This window comes from Sceloporus occidentalis, unplaced genomic scaffold, assembly GCF_023333645.1.
Source record: "Sceloporus occidentalis isolate IW3139 unplaced genomic scaffold, rSceOcc1.0.p SCAF_3, whole genome shotgun sequence".
Taxonomy (NCBI): Eukaryota; Metazoa; Chordata; class Lepidosauria; order Squamata; family Phrynosomatidae; genus Sceloporus; species Sceloporus occidentalis.
Genome location: NW_028316983.1, coordinates 40,096,473 through 40,117,630, shown reverse-complemented (window position 1 = coordinate 40,117,630; position 21,158 = coordinate 40,096,473). Strand labels below are relative to the sequence as shown.

The 21,158-nt window shown below is 43.7% G+C and overlaps 1 protein-coding gene across 2 annotated transcripts in view; it reads right to left on the bottom strand.

The window, feature by feature from the left end:
- Positions 1–20,635, bottom strand: part of E2F1 (E2F transcription factor 1) — a 34,616-nt gene extending 13,981 nt beyond the window's left edge. For both annotated transcript variants that reach the window (XM_089514089.1, XM_089514090.1), the window contains exons 1-3: positions 20,339–20,635; positions 2,052–2,139; positions 148–367 (exon numbers count right to left, since the gene is read on the bottom strand). In XM_089514089.1, the coding sequence (XP_089370215.1) occupies positions 148–367; positions 2,052–2,139; positions 20,339–20,632 (602 nt within the window). In that variant the 5' untranslated portion in view covers positions 20,633–20,635. The remainder of the gene's footprint in view (positions 1–147; positions 368–2,051; positions 2,140–20,338) is intronic.
- Between the last annotated feature and the right edge of the window lie 523 nt (positions 20,636–21,158).

Sequence of the window (21,158 nt, the reverse complement as noted above, 5' to 3'; positions counted from 1 at the left end):
GATCCTGATGGACTGCACTTCTTTATTTCATTTATTTCATTAGATAGCATTGGATATATTGTTGCAGTCCAACAACCAGAATGTGTGTGTGCTGTATAACCCATTTCTGCCTTAAGAGACATAAACCAACTATAACCTTCTACTTACAGCCACTGAATATGATTCTTGGACTTCTTGGTGATTAGCTGGATCCCTTCCAGGACATTTGTGATGTCATAGATCCGCCTTTTCTGCACTTTCAACACATCTGCAGCCCAGTTGAGATCCACAACTCCATCAGGAGATTGGCTCAGCAATTCCAGAAAACGTTTGGTGGTCAGATTCAAAGAGGTTTCATAGCGAGATTTCTCTCCAGGAGACTTCACCCCTAGAGATTAAGGAGGACTTCATTACACCTCATGATATGGCTGATGTTCACACCTGTCCTGCTGAAGTTATGAACCTGCTGGTCTATATCGTGAGATCAAGCTGCTTTGCCAAAGATGACTCCTTCTTGGTTCAGACCTTAAATGGAGCACTTCCTACTTTACCTGCCACCTTGAACAGTGCAGTCAGTATTTGAAGCACCAGAAAGATGGGGGGGGGGGGGGGGGATGAAAGCATTCAGCAAACTCACCTTCCCCTCATCACAGGAGAGTACAGGCGTTCAAAGGGACCTACTTTAATGCTACGTAAACCATAGCCATTCAGTTCTGAAATTGTGGAAGACAAGAGAGGAGCAGCCAAGCTATTTGCTTTTTATAAAAGGGGTAAATAAGCGTGGAAACAGTTACAAGTTGCTAAACAAAATTCTTTACTGAGCACAGGGAGCTCATCCACCAATAAATTACACTGAAAGATAACCTGACCCTTGAATCCATCATATTTGCACAGATCTTTGCCTCTTACCTTTACTAACACAAGCAGAATACATTAGATCAGGACAGGAATTGTGCAGCCTTCCAGATGTTGCTGAACTTTTAAGACTCAAAAGCCCTAGCCAATACAGTGAACAGTGAGGGATCATAGAAGCTGTACTCCAGCAACACTTGGAGGGTGACACAACTTCCATCCCTGCATTGGATGAAGTGATGAAAGAGTGATAATGCTCCTCGCATCATCATACTTGGTTCCTTAAAGGTTCCAACAACCATTGCCAACACACTTTCATGTCTCATCTTGACACCCTTTTAGGGAGGGAAATTTGCTTTTATGGGCCAGAAAGCTCACAATTTCAGATGGCAGTTTCAAGGCTCAAAACAAGTTTTTCTATTTTAATTGTCACTTTTTCATTTTGTCAAGCATCTAAAATAAGGTACATAATAGTGCAATCACAGAAGTGCACAAATCCACAAACAGCAGATGCTCCTTCAGAATCTGCTTGCTTTTTATTCTAGGTCAGACATGGGGAATCTTGGAATCTCTAGATGCTTTCAACCACAACTCCCATGATCTCTTACTGCTAGTGATGTTCTGTGAGCTTTAAGCAAGGATATTCATTGAGTGAAAGGTTCCAGCATCAGATTTAGATGGGCAACTAGTTATCAAATGGTCTGGTGAATGGCAAAGGGAGATGCAAAGTTCTTACTGGAAGATGCAGCAAAACCAGCTTTTGTCAGAGACACAAGGCCTACTGTTCCTTCACTGCTTCTTCAAATCATGCAGCCATATGTCTGAACAATTCTGAAGCATTAATCACTATGCTCTTTGTGAAACTGGATTCCCTGACTGGATTCCAAATTCTAGAATCCTCGTAGTCAGAAAACCCTTGTAACAAGCCATCACGAATCCCAAATATCGCCATAACATGGACGAGAAGCCAAGAATTGCTCTTATAGCTGAGAACCTTGACTATGAACTTGGAAATCCATAAAGACCATTTCATCTCTGGGTTCAAAAGAAAGAAACTGAAGAAGCACATCCAAAGACTCAAAAGCTGCCTTGATAGTCCCTGCTTCTAGACCCATACACTGTCCCATTAGCAGAAATGCCACACCTATTTAGCCTCTGGGCTGAGGAACCCAGATAGAACTGGAGAACAAATTAAAGCATAAAGGCTCTTTTCTGCCTACCTTTGACAGGGTTTCTAGCTTTTCCTCGGCCCTGAATGTTCTCTGCAATGTACTGGTGGTCAGTCTCCAAGTTTAGCTTCCGTTTTACCTGAAGAAGAAAGAGATGTCTTCAAAAAAAGGCACAAAAAACAAAACCGTTTCAACTTTACAGTTCTTATGGTAGCTTAAAAAGAGGGATAAAATAGTTATAACAATTCTACTTACATAGAGAGCCAGCAATATAGTATCTCTACCATAGAAAACTAAATATCTGTATCTCATTTTAGCTGTGTAACTTCAAGTGATTTCTGACTTATGCTGACACTAAGGTGAACCTATCACAGGGTTTTCTTGGCAGAATTTGTTTGGCAGGAGGGGGTTGTCTTTGCCTTCCTCTGAGGCTGAGAAAGTGTGACCAGCCCCAAGTTTCCATGGCTGAGTGGGGATTCAAACCCTGGTTTCCAGAGCTGTAGTCCAATGCTCAAACTGCTACAAAATGCTGCCCTCTATCAAATAGCTTGGGCACAATCCAACCCAACCAGCTTTATGTCTTTACTTTTGACAAAGTTTCCTAGATCCCTTTTGTCCCATGTATGTTTTTCAAGCCAGGTGTCAACCATCCTATATCTGTGCATTTCATTTTTACTATCTGTTACCTTGCATTTCTCCCTATTGAAATTCATGTTGTTAGTTTTGGCCCAACTCTCTAATATGTTAAAGTCATTTTGAATTCTGATCCTATCCAGTTTGGTGTCATCTGCAAATCTGATAAACATGCCCTTGGCATAAAAAGGAAACTAGTATCCAGAACTTGTGCAAATAAATTGAAATACAGAGAAAAAACTGGTTCTCAAAGAGACTGATCCCTACGGGCAGTTACTCTTTTTAGATAAGAGATGGCTCAGGAAGGTGACTCAGCTATTCATTTCTTGACACCCTGGCAACATAAGGTCCTCTGACCACAGTGTACTGTCACCCTTCCTTTTTTTGCGACATCGGCTCAAAGTAGAGAGTGAGGAAAACATGTATTCTGCAACCCCATGTACAATCAAATGCTCCTACCTTTGAATGATACTTTCAATGCTCAATGTCAACAAATGCTAAATATTTAACCTCTTATCATTTGCCTGAAGAAAATAACCCCATGATTACTATTTAATGGAGAACCCCACCCCCCGACACTCTCCAGTAGATACTCCAACAAGAATGTCTAGCAAAGTGAAAAGAGAGAGAACTGATTTGTGCAAAAAGAAATTAGGACTTCAGCTGCAGCATGGTGGCTCAAGAATCACACTTGGAGAACTATTACAATAATTGATTGAGATGGCACATTTCAGTGAGGGAAAGAAGGATGAAGACTAGAGATCAACCAACATAGAAAATGTTAAGATGGATGTTTCCACAGAACCCATGAAGACTGGTGCATCCAAAGTGAATGGATCCCTCACCAACATGCCATTAGTTCCATTTCTGGGAAAGAAAGAAAAAATCTGAATTTAACACATCAGATGAGTTGCTTCCAATGTTATGGTAGTAAAAGAGTGCCTGAGGTGGTGTTCTACTAGGACTTATATAATAAATACTAATTGAACTGCCAGTACAAACAGGACAAGCAGCACCTACCTTCACAGCAATAAAGAGTTGTTGGAGAGTCAACAAAACCAGAATCAAAATATTGTATTTAAACTTGCACAAGGATGAAGGCAGGGTTTCCATAAAAAATAGAAGCTTTGTACCCTGACCTCCAGATGTTTAGGTCTTGCATAATCTCTCATCTTTAGCCGCTGACAGAAGGTAATGGAGACTGTAGCCCAAAACATTTGGAGGACACAAAGTTGGGGAAAAAGTTGGGGTAGCAGAATGACACTGTTAGCTAAAACATATAGTTCTTCCATGTTAACCATATTAAATTGTTTGGAAATTGAGCAGGAAAAACTCCACTGAATGACTACTACAGTGAACAAGTTTGATACGGGCATTCAGAATAGGTTAAAAAACAGACAATAACAGGAACAATCAGGAATCTCAGAATCTCAGAAAAAGCAAAGGGAACTCAACCTGATGATAATGGAGCAGAGGACCGAAAAGAGGAATTTCAGCACAAAACAAGCAAAGAGATAGTACAGGAATACCTGTTTAACCTAAACGAATATAAGTCTCCAGGACCAGATGAACTACATCCAAGGGTATTAAAAGAACTGGCAAATGTAATATCGGGGCCATTGGCAATAATCTTTGAGAAGTCCTGGAGAACAGGAGAAGTGCCAGCAGACTGGAGGAGGGCAAATGTTGTCCCCATCTTCAAAAAAGGGAAAAGAGAGGATCCCAACAATTATCATCCAGTTAGTCTGACATCGATACCAGGAAAGATTCTAGAGCAGATAATTAAACAAAGAGTCTGTGAACATCTAGAAAGCAATGCCATAATCACAAAAAGTCAACACGGGTTTCAGAGAAAGAAGTCATGCCAGACAAACCTGATCTCTTTTTTTGATAAAATTACCAGCTTGTTAGATGAAGGGAATGCTGTGGATATAGTATATCTTGGTTTCAGTAAGGCCTTTGACAGAGTTCCCCATGATATTCTTGCAAACAAGCTTGTAAAACGTGGGCTAGACAAGGCAACTGTTACATGGATTTGTAATTGGTTGACCGGCCGAAGCCAAAGAGTGCTCAACAATGGCTCCTTTTCGTCCTGGAGGGAAGTGACCAGTGGGGTCCCACAGGGCTCTGTCTTGGGCCCAGTGCTATTCAACATCTTTATCAATTACTTGGAGGACAAAATTGGGGGCATACTTATCAAATTTGCAGATGACACCAAATTAGGGGGAGTAGCTAATACTCCACAGGACAGGATCAACATTCAAAATGACCTGAACAGACTAGAAAACTGGGCCATAGCTAACAAAATGAAATTCAACACGGAGAAATGTAAGGTACTGCACTTAGGGCGGAAAAACGAAAAGCACAGATATAGGATGGAGGACACCTGGCTGAATGAAACTACGTGTGAAAGGGATCTAGGAGTCCAAGTAGACCATAAGTTGAACATGAGTCAACAGTGCGATGCGGCAGCTAACAAGGCCAATGCGATTTTAGGCTGCATCAATAGAAGTAGGGCCCAAGCTTGACTCAGGCTTGCATCCTTCCGAGGTCGCTAAAATGAGTACCCAGACTGTTGGGGGCAAATTAGCTTACTTGCTAATTAGCTTACTTGCTGTTCACCGCTATGATCTTTGGAATAGCGGTATATAAATAAAACATATTATTATTATTATTATTAGATCAAGGGAAGTCATAGTGCCACTATATTCTGCTCTGGTCAGGTCCCACCTGGAATATTATGTCCAGTTCTGGACACCACAATTCAAAAAGGACATTGAGAAACTGGAGCGTGTCCAAAGGAGGGCGACTAAAATGGTGAAAGGTCTGGAAACCTTGCCCTATGAGGAACGACTCAGGGAGCTGGGGATGTTTAGCCTGGAGAAAAGAAGGTTAAGAGGTGATATGATAGCCCTGTTCAAATATTTAAAGGGATGTCATATTGAGGAGGGAGCAAGCTTGTTTTCTGCTGCTCCAGAGACTAGGACCCGGAGCAATGGATGCAAACTGCAGGAAAAAAGATTCCACCTCAACATTAGGAGGAACTTCCTGACAGTAAGGGCTGTTCGACAGTGGCACACACTTCCTCGGAGTGTAGTGGAGTCTCCTTCCTTGGAGGTCTTCAAGCAGAGGCTGGATGACCATCTGTCAGGGATGCTTTGATTGTGATTTCCTGCATGGCAGGGGGTTGGACTGGATGGCCCTTGTGGTCTCTTCCAACTCTACAATTCTATGATTCTATGATTCTAGGACAGGGGTAGGCAACCTGCGGCCCGGCAAGGCCTTGGGACCGGCCCCAGCCCAGTCCTGCGGCCGATTGCCGCTGGGGCCTTTGGGGGGCAATTGTCTATAGAACCCTCAGAAATATGCATTTATACTAACATTTTTTAAAAAATCAGCAAATTTTTTCGTGTGTCCTCCATTTTTTTTTTTAAAAAGTGTCTTCCATTTGAAAATTTTGTCCTACATTTGTCCAGGTTTATTTATATATTTAATTTTAAAAAAAATATTTATTTTTTGGCTTCGGCCCCCCAGTTGTCTGAGGGACAGCAACCCGGCCCCTGGCTCAAAAAGGTTGCCTACCCCTGTTCTAGGAGATAATGATGAATTGAAAAATTAAGCTGAAATGGACTGCTAGCTAGCAGCCTACAAAACATTATGATGTCTCTTTGCCTTATAGACTATCTTTTGTGTGGTTAGTTTCCCAGACTGGTCTCTTCCAGCAGTTTTCTTGAGTCATGGCAATGTAAAATCCATCTACTGTAAGTCAGACCAGTCTCCAGACACCACAACACACAGCCAGCACTAGTCCAGACCCACTGCAGTCTGAAGACTCTAGATCAGGGGTGGGGAATGTGTGGAACTCCAGATGTTGACTACAACTCCCATCAGCCCTTGACAGCAATCAATGGTGACGGATGATGGGTGTTGCAGTTCAACATTATCTGGAGGGTCATATGTTCCTCATCTCTGTCCTAGAATAAAGGTTCCTTCAATTGTCAATGAAAGCAAGAATTAGTAAATTGGAGCATCATAAATCAGCAAGCTTTTTCTTTGTTGTAAAACCAGAATTTCTAGGAAGCCTGGGTAGAAAGCTATGGCAATAAGGCAATTAAACCAGTTTAGATCTGCAAAGTAGACATGCCCTATGGATGCTTTCACAAGTGATGCCAAAAATGCCCTTTGAAGGCAGGTGAGAGTTGGAACTAGTGAGCACAGTTAATGGAGCACACAAAGCATTAAGACAATCATTTTTAACTCAGCCCCCCAAAATATTGCTTTTTAATGCGAACAGTCTGTTCAGTCTCCAAGAGTGTTTTCCTGTTCCTGTCAACAGAAACTCATTTAGGGTATAAGGAAATGATACATTCAGCCTAACTCTTCCTATATCGCAGTAGGCATATTATTTCTACAAGCATAAACACATCAATGTATGAACATGTGCCACCCCACATAATCATAGTATACACAGAAGAAATAAAGATTTATTTAAACAGGGCATTAGTCTTTAATGGAGTATATCTGAAAGGTCTTTTAATGAGGTCTGCTTTTACTTTGTTTCATATATTTTTAAAACTAAATACGATATTTTAATATGGTTGTCTATGTAATGCTTTTGTTAAAAAAACAACTTGTGTACAATACATTGTTTTAATTGTTTGATTTTTTAAATCTTGTACTATAAGCTGCGTTGGGTTCCATATCAGGAGAGAGGCAAGTTATAAATTAATTAAATAAATAAATTTAGAAATTTTTTCAGTTTTTTATGCCTTGCCTCTTAGGTATGAGAACAGATAAAGAGAACATGTAATATATAAACTTCGTACGAGACAGAATAGGACAGCAATTTCATGCACAATTTTTTATGTGTATAAAACCTCAAAATATGTAAAACCATTTACACGAGCACCTCAATCTTTACACCCAGCCCAAACACTAAAGCAGAATCCAAGATACAAAACTCAGATTAGGGTACACTTTAATGATCTCCAGAAAGTGTGTTGCAAAAAAGCAGGGTGGGAAAAGGAAATGCGATGGGGTTGTGGTGAACCGTAACCAGATTTGATCTTACAGGAATCTAATGGCCTCGCTGTATATTGAGTTGTGATGGAAGGGGAAGATTCAGCAGATATTGAAATGTGGCTCTATTAGGTTGCAGGACTGGGTATCAGATTCCATCCACTCTAAGCAAAACTGAAAAATCCCAAACAGTTGCTTATCTAGCTTCCAACAAATATAAAGATAGCATGTAAATGTGTTATGTTTGCCACCAAAAAAGTTGATGCTGACTCTCCAAAACTTAAAACCAGCACCTTAGAATGTGATGTGTTTTCCCAGTAGGATCCAGGGCATCATTTACTCCCTCCACCTCTTTTTCCAATCTACAACTACCTTATATGCCAGGAATTATCCAAACCATGGCACTGCCACCATCCATCCATCACAGGTTATTCCCTCCAGCCCACCCACAGCTTGCACTCAGCTGTGCTAACTGGGTGGGGAAGCCAGACATCTTCAGTCCTTCCCAGAACAACAGGCACCCCAATGAGACAACACAAAGTAAAAGCTCATTACAAATTCCTGACCCAAACAGTAGACCCTACAGTTAAAACAAAGAATTGACTGTAAAGCAGCCGCCTACTGCAGGCCCCTCAACAAAAAGGGCCTCTGTGGGAGGAAGATGTCAAACTAGCAGAAAGCTTTGTGACCATCACCTCCCTCACGCTGCCTGCTAAGAAAGAGCAGGGACAAGGATTGCTATGCTAGTCCACCATGCCCCTTGCAGTGGGCAAACTCCAACAATAGCTTTGGCTCTCTCATGGGTGGACAATATGGTCATGGAAAAATGGAGCTCCTTACTTGAACTCAGCAGTTGTCTCCTTATAGATGACAGTAAGTAATTTAAATCACCAAATCCCATTTCCTTAATCTTCCATAAGTTGGAAGATTCTCATCTTCCATGAGAAGGCAAGGAAAAAGACCAGATTTGCCAATATGGACCCTTAAATTGGGGAAAGGAGGAGAAAAAGGCTCTCTGCATCTATTCTCATCATCACCAGTAGAGAATAGGATGCCACTCCACACCAGAATTGCAAGGTTCTCTGCTCCCTTTAACAGCTGTATAGAGGAGGCCTAAATTCCCTAAAGGCACCAGATCCCATCTGATCTTGGAAATTAAGCATGGTCAGCCCTGGTCAGTATTTAGATGAGATTGCCAATGAATACCAGACGTTGGGGGCTGTATTTCAAAGAAAAGAAATGGCAAAACCACCTGTGAGTATGCCTGGCCTAAGAAAGCCCTATGAAATCCATGGGGTTGCCACAAGTCAACAGGCGACTTGAAGGCATGTGCGCGCGCGCGCGCACACACACACACACACACACACACAGAGAAAGAGCGAGCAGAAATTCAGCTGGATACCAAAATTAAGTACCATTAACTACAATGGCATAGTAAAATAGTGTCCCTTAAATAAAATGGCAAAATTAAGGTTTGCTTTTTGGAATTTATATATTTTCTCAGTACAGTGGTACCCCGGGATACGAATGCGCCGCCTTACGAAATTTCCGGGTTACGAAAAAAAATATATTTAAAAAAACTGTTCCGCGTTACGAAAGTTTTTTCGGGTTACGAAAAAACTTTTGGTTCTTTTCGGCGCTATTTCGCACCAAATCGCGGCTTTTCCCCATTAGCGCCTATGGGTTTTTCGGCTTACGAAGCCTTTCGGGTTACGAAAGCGGCGGCGGAACGGATCATTTTCGTAACCCGGGGTACCACTGTATTTTCAAACTGTGGATGCTTGAATCCATGGAAATGAAGGGCTGACTGTTTGTTAGTACAGTCCTTGTGTAAGTAACAAAGCAATCTTCATGAAGTTACTTTTCATACTGCAACTTCCAGAATGACTGTCCTATATAAGTAATAGTTGCAATGGCCATGGGAAATCTGGAAGCTGTAATTCAAAAACAGTATGGGAAATGGTAGCTACTTCACGCTAAGCAGAGATAAGCATTTCCATAGTTCTCTTTATGCTTCTTCAAATGTTGTCCTCCACTTATTTATCATTGTTCAGAAAATGGAGAAGTCAGCAAAGGGATCAACTATTTTGGATGGGAGTGACCACTTTGTCCTAGGTTGTTATATACTGGTAAAGGGAAACCAAATGTAGTTAGACAAATGTAGTCGAGACTTTAAGAAAGCTGATTTCAGTAAACGTAAGGAAATAGAGGTTAAGATCCTACATTCAGAAATGCTCAAAGGGAACAGAGTTCATGAGGATGGGAGTTTCTTAAAGCTGAAATTCTGAAAATACAAACAGTTTCAATGAGGAAGAAAAGGGGAGCTGAATAACAAAAACAGGATAAATTTATAAAGAAATGTTGCGTGAGCTGAGATTTAAAAGAGACACATGAGAAAAATTATTAAAGAAGAAGAAAAACGAACAGTCAGTATTTGTAGGGAGAAAGAAAAGCTGAAAAGTTCAGAATGATCTCAGACTTGCTTGAGAGGTTAAAAATAATATAAAGGGGGAATTGGGGGCTAAGTTCAGAGCTTGAGAAAGAATAAGGAAATGGTGGGACCACTGCAGAAACAAGTTAGTGAAATGCTAATAGGGGGCAGAGAAAAAGTGGAACTGCTCAAAATTTGCTTTCTTCTGAAAGGAAAAAGTGCTAAGCATGGTACAAATAGAACAAATCATAAGTAAGGACACTGAAGCTAAGAATAAGTAAAGAAGTAATAGAGGAATATTTAGTTATTCTACATTAATTCATGGCTGCATTCATGGTAGATGTAGCCAATGTCTCCAGAGCCAGAAGAAATGCATTCAAGGGAAAAAAGGAACTTGCAGATGTAATCTCAGAGCAGAGTGGAGAGGGATAAATGTTGTACCCATCTTCAAAAAGGGAGTAAAGAAGATCCAAGGATTAACCAACCAGTCTGTTTGACATGAATATCAGTAATGGTTCTTGAACAGAACATTCAACGGTCAGCGTGCGATTAGAAAGCAATGCTGTGATTACCGAGACCTTGCATGTGTTTCTGAAAAACAAAGCCTGCCCAACAAATTTTACCTCTTTTTCAACAGTTACAAGCCTGGTAGATCAGGGGAGCTCTGTGGATGTAATATACAAGTGTGCCCACGCCAACCACATGATTGCCATCTGGGGTTTGAGCTTCCGTGGATGGCAAACCATGGCTTTTTCAATGGGTGCACACATGTGGCAGTGCAAACAAACGTGCACACCCATTAAAAAGAATGGAAAAAGGGAAAATTGTATCTTGATTTCACTGAGGCTTTTGACAAGGTCCCCAATGATATTCTTGCAGACAAGCTGGTGAACTGTGAACTAGATAGTACAGTGGGCCCTTATCTTACACGGGAGATCCATTCTGGACCCCCCCCCCCCCGCGTAAGGCAAATTCCGCCTATGCTTAAGCCCCATTCATTTGAATGAGGCTCATGCGCGGCAGCGCAGGAGCATGCGGGGCGCCATGGGCGCATGCCTCATTCATTTGAATGGGATGCGCTGCCCCTTACGCCCCATGGCTTGAGCACGTATGCTCAAGTCCACGTAAAGTGCACCCACGTATAAAGTGGGCGCACTGTATTACAGTTAGGTAGATCAGTAACTGGTTGACAGACCAAACCCAGAGAGTGATCACCAACAGTCATTCTTTTCCCTGGAGAGAACTGACTAGAGGGATGTGTCAGGCTTCTGTTCTGGGACTAGTATTTTTCTGCATCTTTATAAATGACTTAGATGATGGAATAGAAGGCAAACTTACCAGATTACAGAGGGAGGTAGCTATCTCCCTCGAGGATAGGAACAGAATTCAAAATCTCATTGACAGATTGGAGCTGATTCAAAAACTATCAAAATGAATTTTGTTAGGTGCTGTATCTAGGCAGGGAAAAGCAAATGCACAAATACAGGATGGGCGATATCTGGTCTGAAAATAATACATTTGAAAAGATCAAGGGGTCCAGACCACAAGCTAAACATAAACTAAGGGCCCATACAGACAGGCCAAAATAAAGCTGCTTCAGGTCACTTTGGAGGTATGCTGTTTAAATGATGCATGCGTCCTAAGAGGCCAGAAGCCACGCCAAAGCCACGCGCAGCTTCTGGCCTTTTAAGATGCATGTGTCATTTAAACAGCATACCTCTAAAGTGATCCAAAGCAGCTTTATTTTGGACTGTCTGTATGGGCCCCAAGTGTGATAAAGCAATCAAAAACAAACAAACAAACAAACAAAAAAGTTTTGGGCTGAATCAACAGGTTATAGTGTCCAGATCAAGTAGTGCCTCTCTATTCTGCTTTGGTCAGACTTCACCTGGAATATTGTGTTCAGTTCTGGGCATCACACTTCAAGAAAGATATCAATAAGCTGTCCAGAAAAGGGCACCCAAGGTAGTCCAAGGGTTGGAAACCAAGACTTATGACAAATGACTTAGAGAGCTGGGTATGTTTAGCTTTGAGAAGCCTGAGAAGTGACATGATAGCCATCTTTAAATATCTGAATGGATGTCATGTGGAAAATGGGGTAAGCTTTTCTGCTGCTACAGACACTAGAACATGAACCAATGGATTCAAATTACAAGAGAAGAAAGTCCACCTAACAATAGAAAAAACTTCTTTATTTTAAGAAATGCTCCAACAGTAGAACAGACTGCCTTGGAGGGTGGTAAATTCTCCTTTGGATGTTTTTAAACAGAGGTTGGATGGCCATCTATCAAGAGAACTTTAGTTGTACATTCCTGCAGGTTGGTCCAGATAGCCCTTACAGTCCCTTTCAATTTGCTGATTCAATGTATACTAACACATGGGAACTCAATATCATCCATTCATTCAACTTGCTAGCCCCAGCTTTTTTCATTCTTGATGCATTTAGTATGACAGATGCAAAGGAGAATCTAGATACATACAGATATCTAGATACATACAGGTATATACCCTCTCTGGCTTTGCTTCACCAACGAAGATTCAGGAAAGACTCATCCCGCGCTTTGTGCAAGCGCGTTGGTGACTAAAAAGGCCAATCCGGGATAAACAGGTCCGGTTGCAGAAAGCACAGCGGAATGTCTCCTTGGGTGATGTTTCCGGGTTGCGATTCTTTCTGCGTTGTCGTTTCTCTTCAAGATTCGTTTGACGTGAGCTTTCAAAAAAGGCTGCAGCATCGTGGATAGTGCGTCTCCATGCCTCCAGATGCGAGGCCAGGGCAGACCACTGTTGGTGATCAATTTGGCCAAGCCTGAGATGTTGTTTCAGGGAGTCCTTGTATCTCTTCTTTGGGGCTCCCCTCTTAAGCTGACCCGTGACGAGTTCACCATAAAATACTATTTTTGGGAGGCGATGGTCCTTCATCCTAGAAACATGTCCTGCCCAGCGCAGCTGCGTTCTCAGTAGCATGGCCTCAATGCTGGTGATCCCTGCTTGCTCAAGGACAGCAACATTCGTCATAGTCAGTCCAGTGTATATTTAGAATTGTGCGTAAACAGCGCTGATGAAAGCATTCAAGGAGTCGTAGGTGCTGGCAATAGGTGACCCATGTTTCAGACTCATAGACAGTACAATGGCTCTATACACACTGATTTTTGTGCTTCACCTCAAGTGTTTGTTACTCCAGACTCTTTTGTGAAGCCTTCTGAATGCACTATATGCCTTTGCCAGTTTGTGATCGATCTCTTTATCAATCTTGGCATATGAGGCGATGATGCTTCCCAGGTAGGTGAACTGCTGGAAGGACTTAAGCACAGATGTGCCTACAGTGATATGGAGATGGTAGTGTTCTTCCTGAGGTGCCGGCTGGTAGAGGACTTCCGTTTTCTTCAGGCTGACTTCCAGTCCAAATACCTTTGCAGCTGTTGCAAAACAAGATGTTAGGAGCTGCAGAGCTGCTTCTGTATGGGCAATGAGGGCAGCATCGTCAGCAAAAAGCAGCTCACGGACTAGATAGTTTAGAGTCTTAGTGCGGGCCCTCAGGCGGCTTAAGTTAAACAGGCTACCATCAGTACAGTAGCGTATATAAATGCTGTCTTCTTCTTTGAGATCTGCCGTAGCCCTTTGGAGCATCATGCTGAAGAAGATTGTAAATAGAGTTGGAGCGAGAACACAACCTTGTTTCACACCATTAGTTATTAGAAAGGGCTCCGAGAGAGAGTCGCCATATCTGACTTGACCTTGCTGGCCTTCATGTAGCAGGATGATCATTTTGAGGAATTTGGGGAGGCATCCTAGTCGTTCCAGGATCTGCCACAGACCTTTTCTACTCAGTGTCAAAGGCTTTGGTGAGGTCGACAAATGTTACATAGAGTCCTTTGTTCTGCTCTCTACATTTCTCTTGCAGTTGTCTAAGGGCAAATACCATGTCTGTAGTGCTCCTATTAGTTCTAAAGCCACATTGGCTTTCAGGGAGAAGCTCTTCTGCAATAGCAGGGACTAATCTGTTCAGCAGTATCCTTGCAAGGATTTTTCCAGCGATGGAGAGCAGTGTTATACCTCGATAGTTTGAGCAATCCGATTTTGCTCCTTTTTTCTTGTACAGGGTGATGATGACTGCATCTCGGAGATCTGATGGCAGTTTGCCTTTTTCCCAGCAACTCACAAGGAGCTTGTGGAGTTTAGCATGGAGTACATGACCTCCATGTTTCCAAGCTTCAGGTGAAATTTCATCAATCCCGGCAGCCTTTCCATTTTTCATCTGCTGTATGGCCTTAACGGTTTCTTCCAAAGTGGGAGCTATGTCCAATTCCTTCTTCATCGTTTGTTGTGTCATATGTTGAATAGCTGAGTCTTGGACTACTTGGTTGGCACTAAAGAGGCTTTGGAAATGTTCAGCCCATCGGTTCAGAATGGAAGCTTTATCTGTGATTAGTGTTTGACCATCTGTACTGTATAGAGAGCTTTGGATCTGATATGTAGGTCCAAACACTGCTTTAAGAGCTTCGTAAAATTCTCTGGAATCACCCAGATCTGCACAACGTTGTGTATTTTCTGCTAAGTTGATCCACCACTTGTTCTGAATGTTTTTGTTGGAGTTGACTACATGCAAGGCGAAAGGCTGCTTTTTTTACATGGCAGGATGCCTGGGCGAGGTGTGCCTGGTGAACAGTTCTTTTCTTTGCCAACAGTTCCTGGATCTCTTGGTTGTTTTCATCAAACCAGTCTTAGTTTTTCTTGAGGGAGAATCCTAAGGATTCTTCCGCAGACTGCATGATGCTGTTTTTGATATGTTGCCAAAGCGCTGTAGGCGAAGAGTTTACAGGATGGTCTTCAAGTTTTGTTTGCAAATTTGCCTGGAAGTTGTCTCTCATGGCAGCTTGTTGAAGATTGTTGACTTGGAGTCTCCTCTTTAGGATGTCACCCATCTTAGGTTTGAACTGAAAATGAAGATTTAGTTTGCATCTTATGAGGTACTGATCTGTTTGACTTTCTGCACTGGGCATTACTCGGGTATGACGGACATCGTGAATATTTCTCTGGTGCACTAGGATATAGTCAATGAGGTGCCAGTGTTTGGATCGGGGATGCATCCAGGTTGTCTTCAAACTATCTTTCTGCTGAAAGATAGTGTTTGTAATAGTCAGCTGCTGCACAAAACTCTAGCAGGAGGCGTCCATTATCATTACAGTTTCCAACACCATGCTAGCCTAAAAGACCTTTCCAGACTTCGAAGTTCTTTCCTACTCTGGCATTGAAGTCACCAAGGATAATGCTTTTGTCTTCTGCAGGGACTTTTTGTATAAGGTGACGTAGGTCTGAGTAGAATTTGTCTTTCCCCGCAGGGTCGGCTTGCATAGTTGGGGCATATATACCGAAGAGAACAACATGTGGGAGGCATAAGGAGATAATGCGATCAGTGTCTTGTTGGCAAGGTTTCGAGTTTGGAGGCAATGGAGTTTTTGATCATAAAGCCTACACCCGAAAGATGTTTTTCAGTTTTGGGTTTGCCAGACCAGTAGAGTGTGTAGCCGGCACCGTGTTCTTTAAGGCTGCCTTCCTCGTGGAGACGAACTTCACTAAGAGCAGCGATGTCGATGTTAAGTCGTGACAGTTCATGGGCTATTAGGACAGAACGACGCTCAGGACGTCCACTATCTGCAGAATCTTGCAAGGCTCTGATATTCCAGCATGCAAGCGTTAGTCTATTTGCACCTTTGGAGGCTGGTGTGTGCCTTTGTCTCTTTGTCTTTGTTTGACCACATCAGAAGATGCCCATTGGCCGCGGCTAGCCAACCGGGTTGTTGGGGATGAGCTTTCTTTAGGCCACCTTTTCTAGGCCCCTCTTCATATGGAGCAAGCAGTGCTCTCCTTAAAAAAGGCTGCTTGGTCATTCAGGATGCTGCCGAACAAGACTGTCATCCCCAGTCAGTCTCAAGCGACCAAAGTCCTGAACCGCTTGCATGCAGGGTTGGGTCTGTAGCTTCCAGTGCATCTTTACACCTGCTGTTTCGTCCCTCGCCTATCGCTACAGGGCTTTTTCGGAGATTGAATATATCCTTCAAGCCTGTGCAATGGATTTTTCTGGTGGAGCACAGCGTGCACAGAACTGGCCTCACCCTTTAAACCAGAGGTTCGTCTGCTGAGGCCTTGACAAGCATGGACGGTAGCAGCGAGGTCCTCGGGTCATAGGTTTGGTTAGAGTTTCCTTCTCTTAGATGGTTGACCTTACAGGGTTAGACGAGCACCATCTGCCTGGGTTTGGGATTAGAGTTTTCCTTTTCCTAGGATGGTTGCCATAAGGCTAGAGAGCCCATCCTGCCCTTTGGCGCTCTTGGTCAGACCCTTCGGTTGTGACCTGTCTGGGAGGCCCTGCCGGTGGCTATTATACCACCACCAGCATAGCTCACAACATCATTAGGGTGCGCAAGCCTCTCCCCCACAACAAGGGGGAGTCAACACGACAGGTATATACCACCCCAACAGAAAAGTGGGGTACATCTTTTTATATGTAGGTTTCCCTTTGGAGACATTACATTGAACATGCAGAAGTTGGGGGTGCATTACTCTACTATGTGCTAACAAACATGAGAAGGAGAAACACCAAAGAGGGCTTTTTTTCCTGCCAGATGCTTCTCTTACATTTGCAGGAACAGACAGCAGAATCAAACTCACATCGATATCTCCTTTTCCTTTCAATTTCAAATAAGACCTCTTTCTTCTCAGATGCAACAAAATGTTCCCATACACAATATTTATAACATAAACTAGCAATAAATTAAACTTAAGGTCCTGAATTAATTCTCTGAAGTATGGTAGATAGACTTCAGGGCTAGCCCATGACAGTTTGCAGCAAGAAGCAAAGAACATGACTGCGTCATCCTCCAATCTATGGGCCGAGAAAGATGGTCAAAATGTGGCGTGGCGGCAGCGGCGATAATAGGCTTCCGGACCACGCAGCAACTGCACAGTCCGGAGCCCTACGATGTGTGGATGGCAGCCTAATGGTGGCCTCCCATCCATACAGGGGGCACCATCTTGGCGTAAGTGAAGCACAGAGTCCGCATATCGCTGCGTGTTGCTTATGTCTCAAGTGCGCCAATGGCACTCGTGACGTAAACCGGGAGGCGCAAAAAGAACCCGGAAGAACCTGGTTCTTTTTACCATGGAAGGATGCTGCGCTGTTTGGCATCTGCGGCGTCCCTCTGGAGGTAAAATCATAGAATCATAGAATTGGAAGAGACCACAAGGGCCATCCAGTCCAACCCCCTGCCTTGCAAGAAATCTTAATCAAAGCATCCCCGACAGATGGCCATCCACCCTCTGTCTGAAGACCTCTAAGGAAGGAGACTCCACTACACTCCAAGGGAGTTTGTTCCACTGTCGAACAGCCCTTACTTTCAGGAAGTTCCTCCTAATGTTGAGGTGGAATCTCTTTTCCTGCAGTTTGCATCCATTGTTCCATGTTCTAGTCTCTGGAGCAGCAGAAAACAAGCTTGCTCCCTCCTCAATATGACATCCCTTCAAATATTTAAACAGGGCTATCATATCACCTCTTAACCTTCTCTTCTCCAGGCTAAACATCCCCAGCTCCCTAAGTCGTTCCTCATAGGACATGGTTTCCAGACCATTTTAGTTGCCCTCCTTTGGACACACTCCAGTTTCTCCACACCCTTTTTGAATTGCAGTGCCCAGAACTGGACGCAGTAGGCTTCTGAAGACCACTGCTTTTTAGCGGTATGTACCGGGCCTATGTAAAGAAGCTTACAAAAATTGCCATTAATTATTACTTCATAATTGGCAAAGGGGCAGTTTCTTGAATCACACACCCAAAAGCCCTGGGCTAATTCAGAGAGTGGAATATAAACCACTACAAAACACAAAGTTCTATCATTTAATAGAGGGGATAGCCTCAGGAAGGTAATAGCCACAGCTGTATGCCTTCCAGCATCTGCTGCCTGAGACGGATAATAGAGCCGACCCTGATAGGCGGTCAGTGTCACATAGTATGGACAGTGCAGCACAAAAGAGATACTGCCTTTAAAAGGAGTACCGGCCCACATGGCAAAAGTGTTTAGCCCAACTTCACCCCAGCTGTCTTCCTTAGTACCCACCCATTTAAAGAGTAGCTTGTGGTACTGAAACCTGAGGGTATTTCATCACATCTTATTACAAGACATAGGAAACCCTCCCTCCAGTTCCTTATTTGTTCATACACAAAAATATTATAACATGGTGAATATATAATGAATACATGATTCCTACAATATAGCTCCTGAATACACATAAACGTACATGCAGCACATGACACTATGGAGAAAAATAGCATCTTCCTTTTCTCCCATATTACATCTTTTGAATAGCTGGATATAACAGGAGAATGTTACAATGTTAGTGCCATTACATCCTTTGTTGGCAAAGACAATCTTACCCACCTGCAGGCTTTCCCATCCCATTATATATTTGCCATTATATCAGACTAAATGCTGCCTACCTTGGAGTATTTTGCTGCAAAGAAAGTAATGCATAACATAAACAAACTCTAAGATTTGCTTTTGTTAATTTAAGAACAGATTGCACAGAACTTGGGCCTTAACATCCTGTAACAGGAAGTTAAGCTGCCTCATTAACAACATTTACAGACTTTGCTCTGCAATATGGTATGGGGGGACGGGACTAGGCCCATTTGCAATCCAGCTACCTTACAATCAGAATTATAACTATCCGTCTGGGGCACAAACACAGGAGTGTTGTTGGGTTCATGCCTTCCAATGTAACTTTTTGAGGACTGGCCCTTCTAGTTAATCATTTCTTTGCAAGCTTTCAAGAGCACTAGCTTTGCCCTTCCTGCAAGCTTGCTACATATGCCACGTTTAAGAAACACTCATTTCAGTCTGTTTTGAAGTTCTCCCCACATCCCTCATTTAATTACAGGCACCAGGAAAGTCTTCACAAAGCCACAGGGGACTTTGAAAACATTTACAACCGTATCAGCTCACAAATACAACTACTGACCCTGTCCTTCGCTCCATACAGTTGGAGCTGAACAAACCAGAAAGCGGCCTACCTGCTCCTGATACAATGACATGCTATTTAGTACTTTGCATGTTCCTGAAACGCATTGGGTGACCTTGGGCAAGTCATACTCTCTCAGCCTCAGAAGGCCATGGCAAACCTCCTCGAAGAAACTGGCCATGAAAACCCCATGATAGGCTCACCATAAGCCAGAAACCACTGGAAGGCACACAACAACAACAGTGCTTCTCAGTCTAGAGATAAAGTATTACGCCACCCCAGTTATAGATAAATCATGTATGTGTGTATGTGTATATAGTGTGTGTGTGTGTGTATGGTTATACAGAGAAAGAGAGAGAGAACCTTAGAGATAAAGAACTAAGCAACCTGAGTTACAAATGAAATATATACAGTACATATATACACACACACACACAAATATATATATCACCCTAAAGATGAAGAACTATACATACACATAGACATGTCACCTTAAAGAAATAAGTCACTTCAGTTATAAATGAATCATATATATATATATGGTTCATATATGCGTGTATATGTGTGTGTGCATATTTGTATATATTACCTTAGATAAAGCAGCCTTTTCAGTTATAAATTGACCATATATATATATATATATAACCTTAGAGATAAAGAACTAAGCCACTAGTTATAAATGAACCACCTGTGTGTATGTGTGTGTATGGTTCATATATGTATATGTGTGTATATATAAGTATCACATTAGAATTAAAGAGCTAAGTCACATCAGTTATAAATGAATCATACATATACATATGGTTCAGGTATGCATATATATGTGTGTGCGTATGTATGTTATTTTAGAGTTGAAGAACTGAGCCACTTCAGTTATAAATGAACCATGTGTGTATAACATGCATATATTTGTGTGTGTGTGTGTGTGTGTGTATAACACTTTAGAGATAGAGAAGTATGCCACCTTTCCTAAGCGCCCCATTATCCATGTGGGAAATGCACATATTATCAACCAATGTGTGTGTGTGTGTTGTAAATACACTTCCGAAGCTTCCTGAGGCCCTGTAACAAAGCTTCCTCCATCCACCCCTTGCTAAGCCTCACTGAAGCCCTCCTTCTCTCTAACATGGAGGATCCCTACCCCCCAAAGACCCCCAGGGCAGCCTAGTCGTGAGGCCGAGGGAGGCGTTGTCGTGGCGGAGGAGGAGGCGGCGGAGGCGTCGCTGCTGCTGCTGCTGCTGATTACCGGGGGCCGTTCTCGAGCAGGCCTCTGCGCGGCTGCCTCCTGGGCCGAGCGGGCCGGCTGCGGCGTGGCGAAGAGGAGCAGCCCGGCCGCCGCCGCTGCCGCTGCCGCCGCAGCCTCAGTGTCTCCTTCTGCTCCTGCTGCTCCTGCTCCGCCTTCGGAGGGGTCTGGGCTGGCGGTGGAAATGATCACGATCTGCTGCTGGTGGTGGTGATCCACGACGTGGATGGCCTCGGCGCCCCGGAGCAGCAGGGCCTCCAGGTCCGAGACGTTGTGGACCCCTTCCAGAGACATCATGGTACCCGGGGCCGAAGGGGAAAGGAAGAGGAGGAGGAGGAGGAGGAGGAGGGAGGGGGGCCGGGTTTGGGCTTCCCTTCCTTCCCCTGGAGGTCTCTCTCTCTCTGTCTCTGTCTCCCAGGGACTCAGAGGGCCGCCGGTGCCCTGCTGCTGGTCCCGGCCTCGGAGGCGCCTCCGGAGGGCAGAGGCCGGCAGCCAGGAACACGCCCCATCCTTCTCCTCCTCCTCCTCCTCTTCCTTCTTCTCCGGGAAGGAACGGAGGCTGCTTCCCGCCGAGGCATCTGCGGAGGGCTCCCCGATGGTGAAGCCACAGCTCAGGCTCCGTCCAGCCAGGAGCCCGGCTCCCGCGCTTCCTTCTGCCCGAGCCCCTCCAGCGCTGCTCTCTCCTGCTCGCCTGGTATTGTTCCCAGCTGGGTCTCTCGCACTACTTGCTGCCACTGCCGCCACCTCCTTTGCGCGCCAAATCCTTTTTGCCGCGAAAGCCGCGCGAGCCCGGCAGCGCCGCTCCCATTGGTCGCCTCCGACA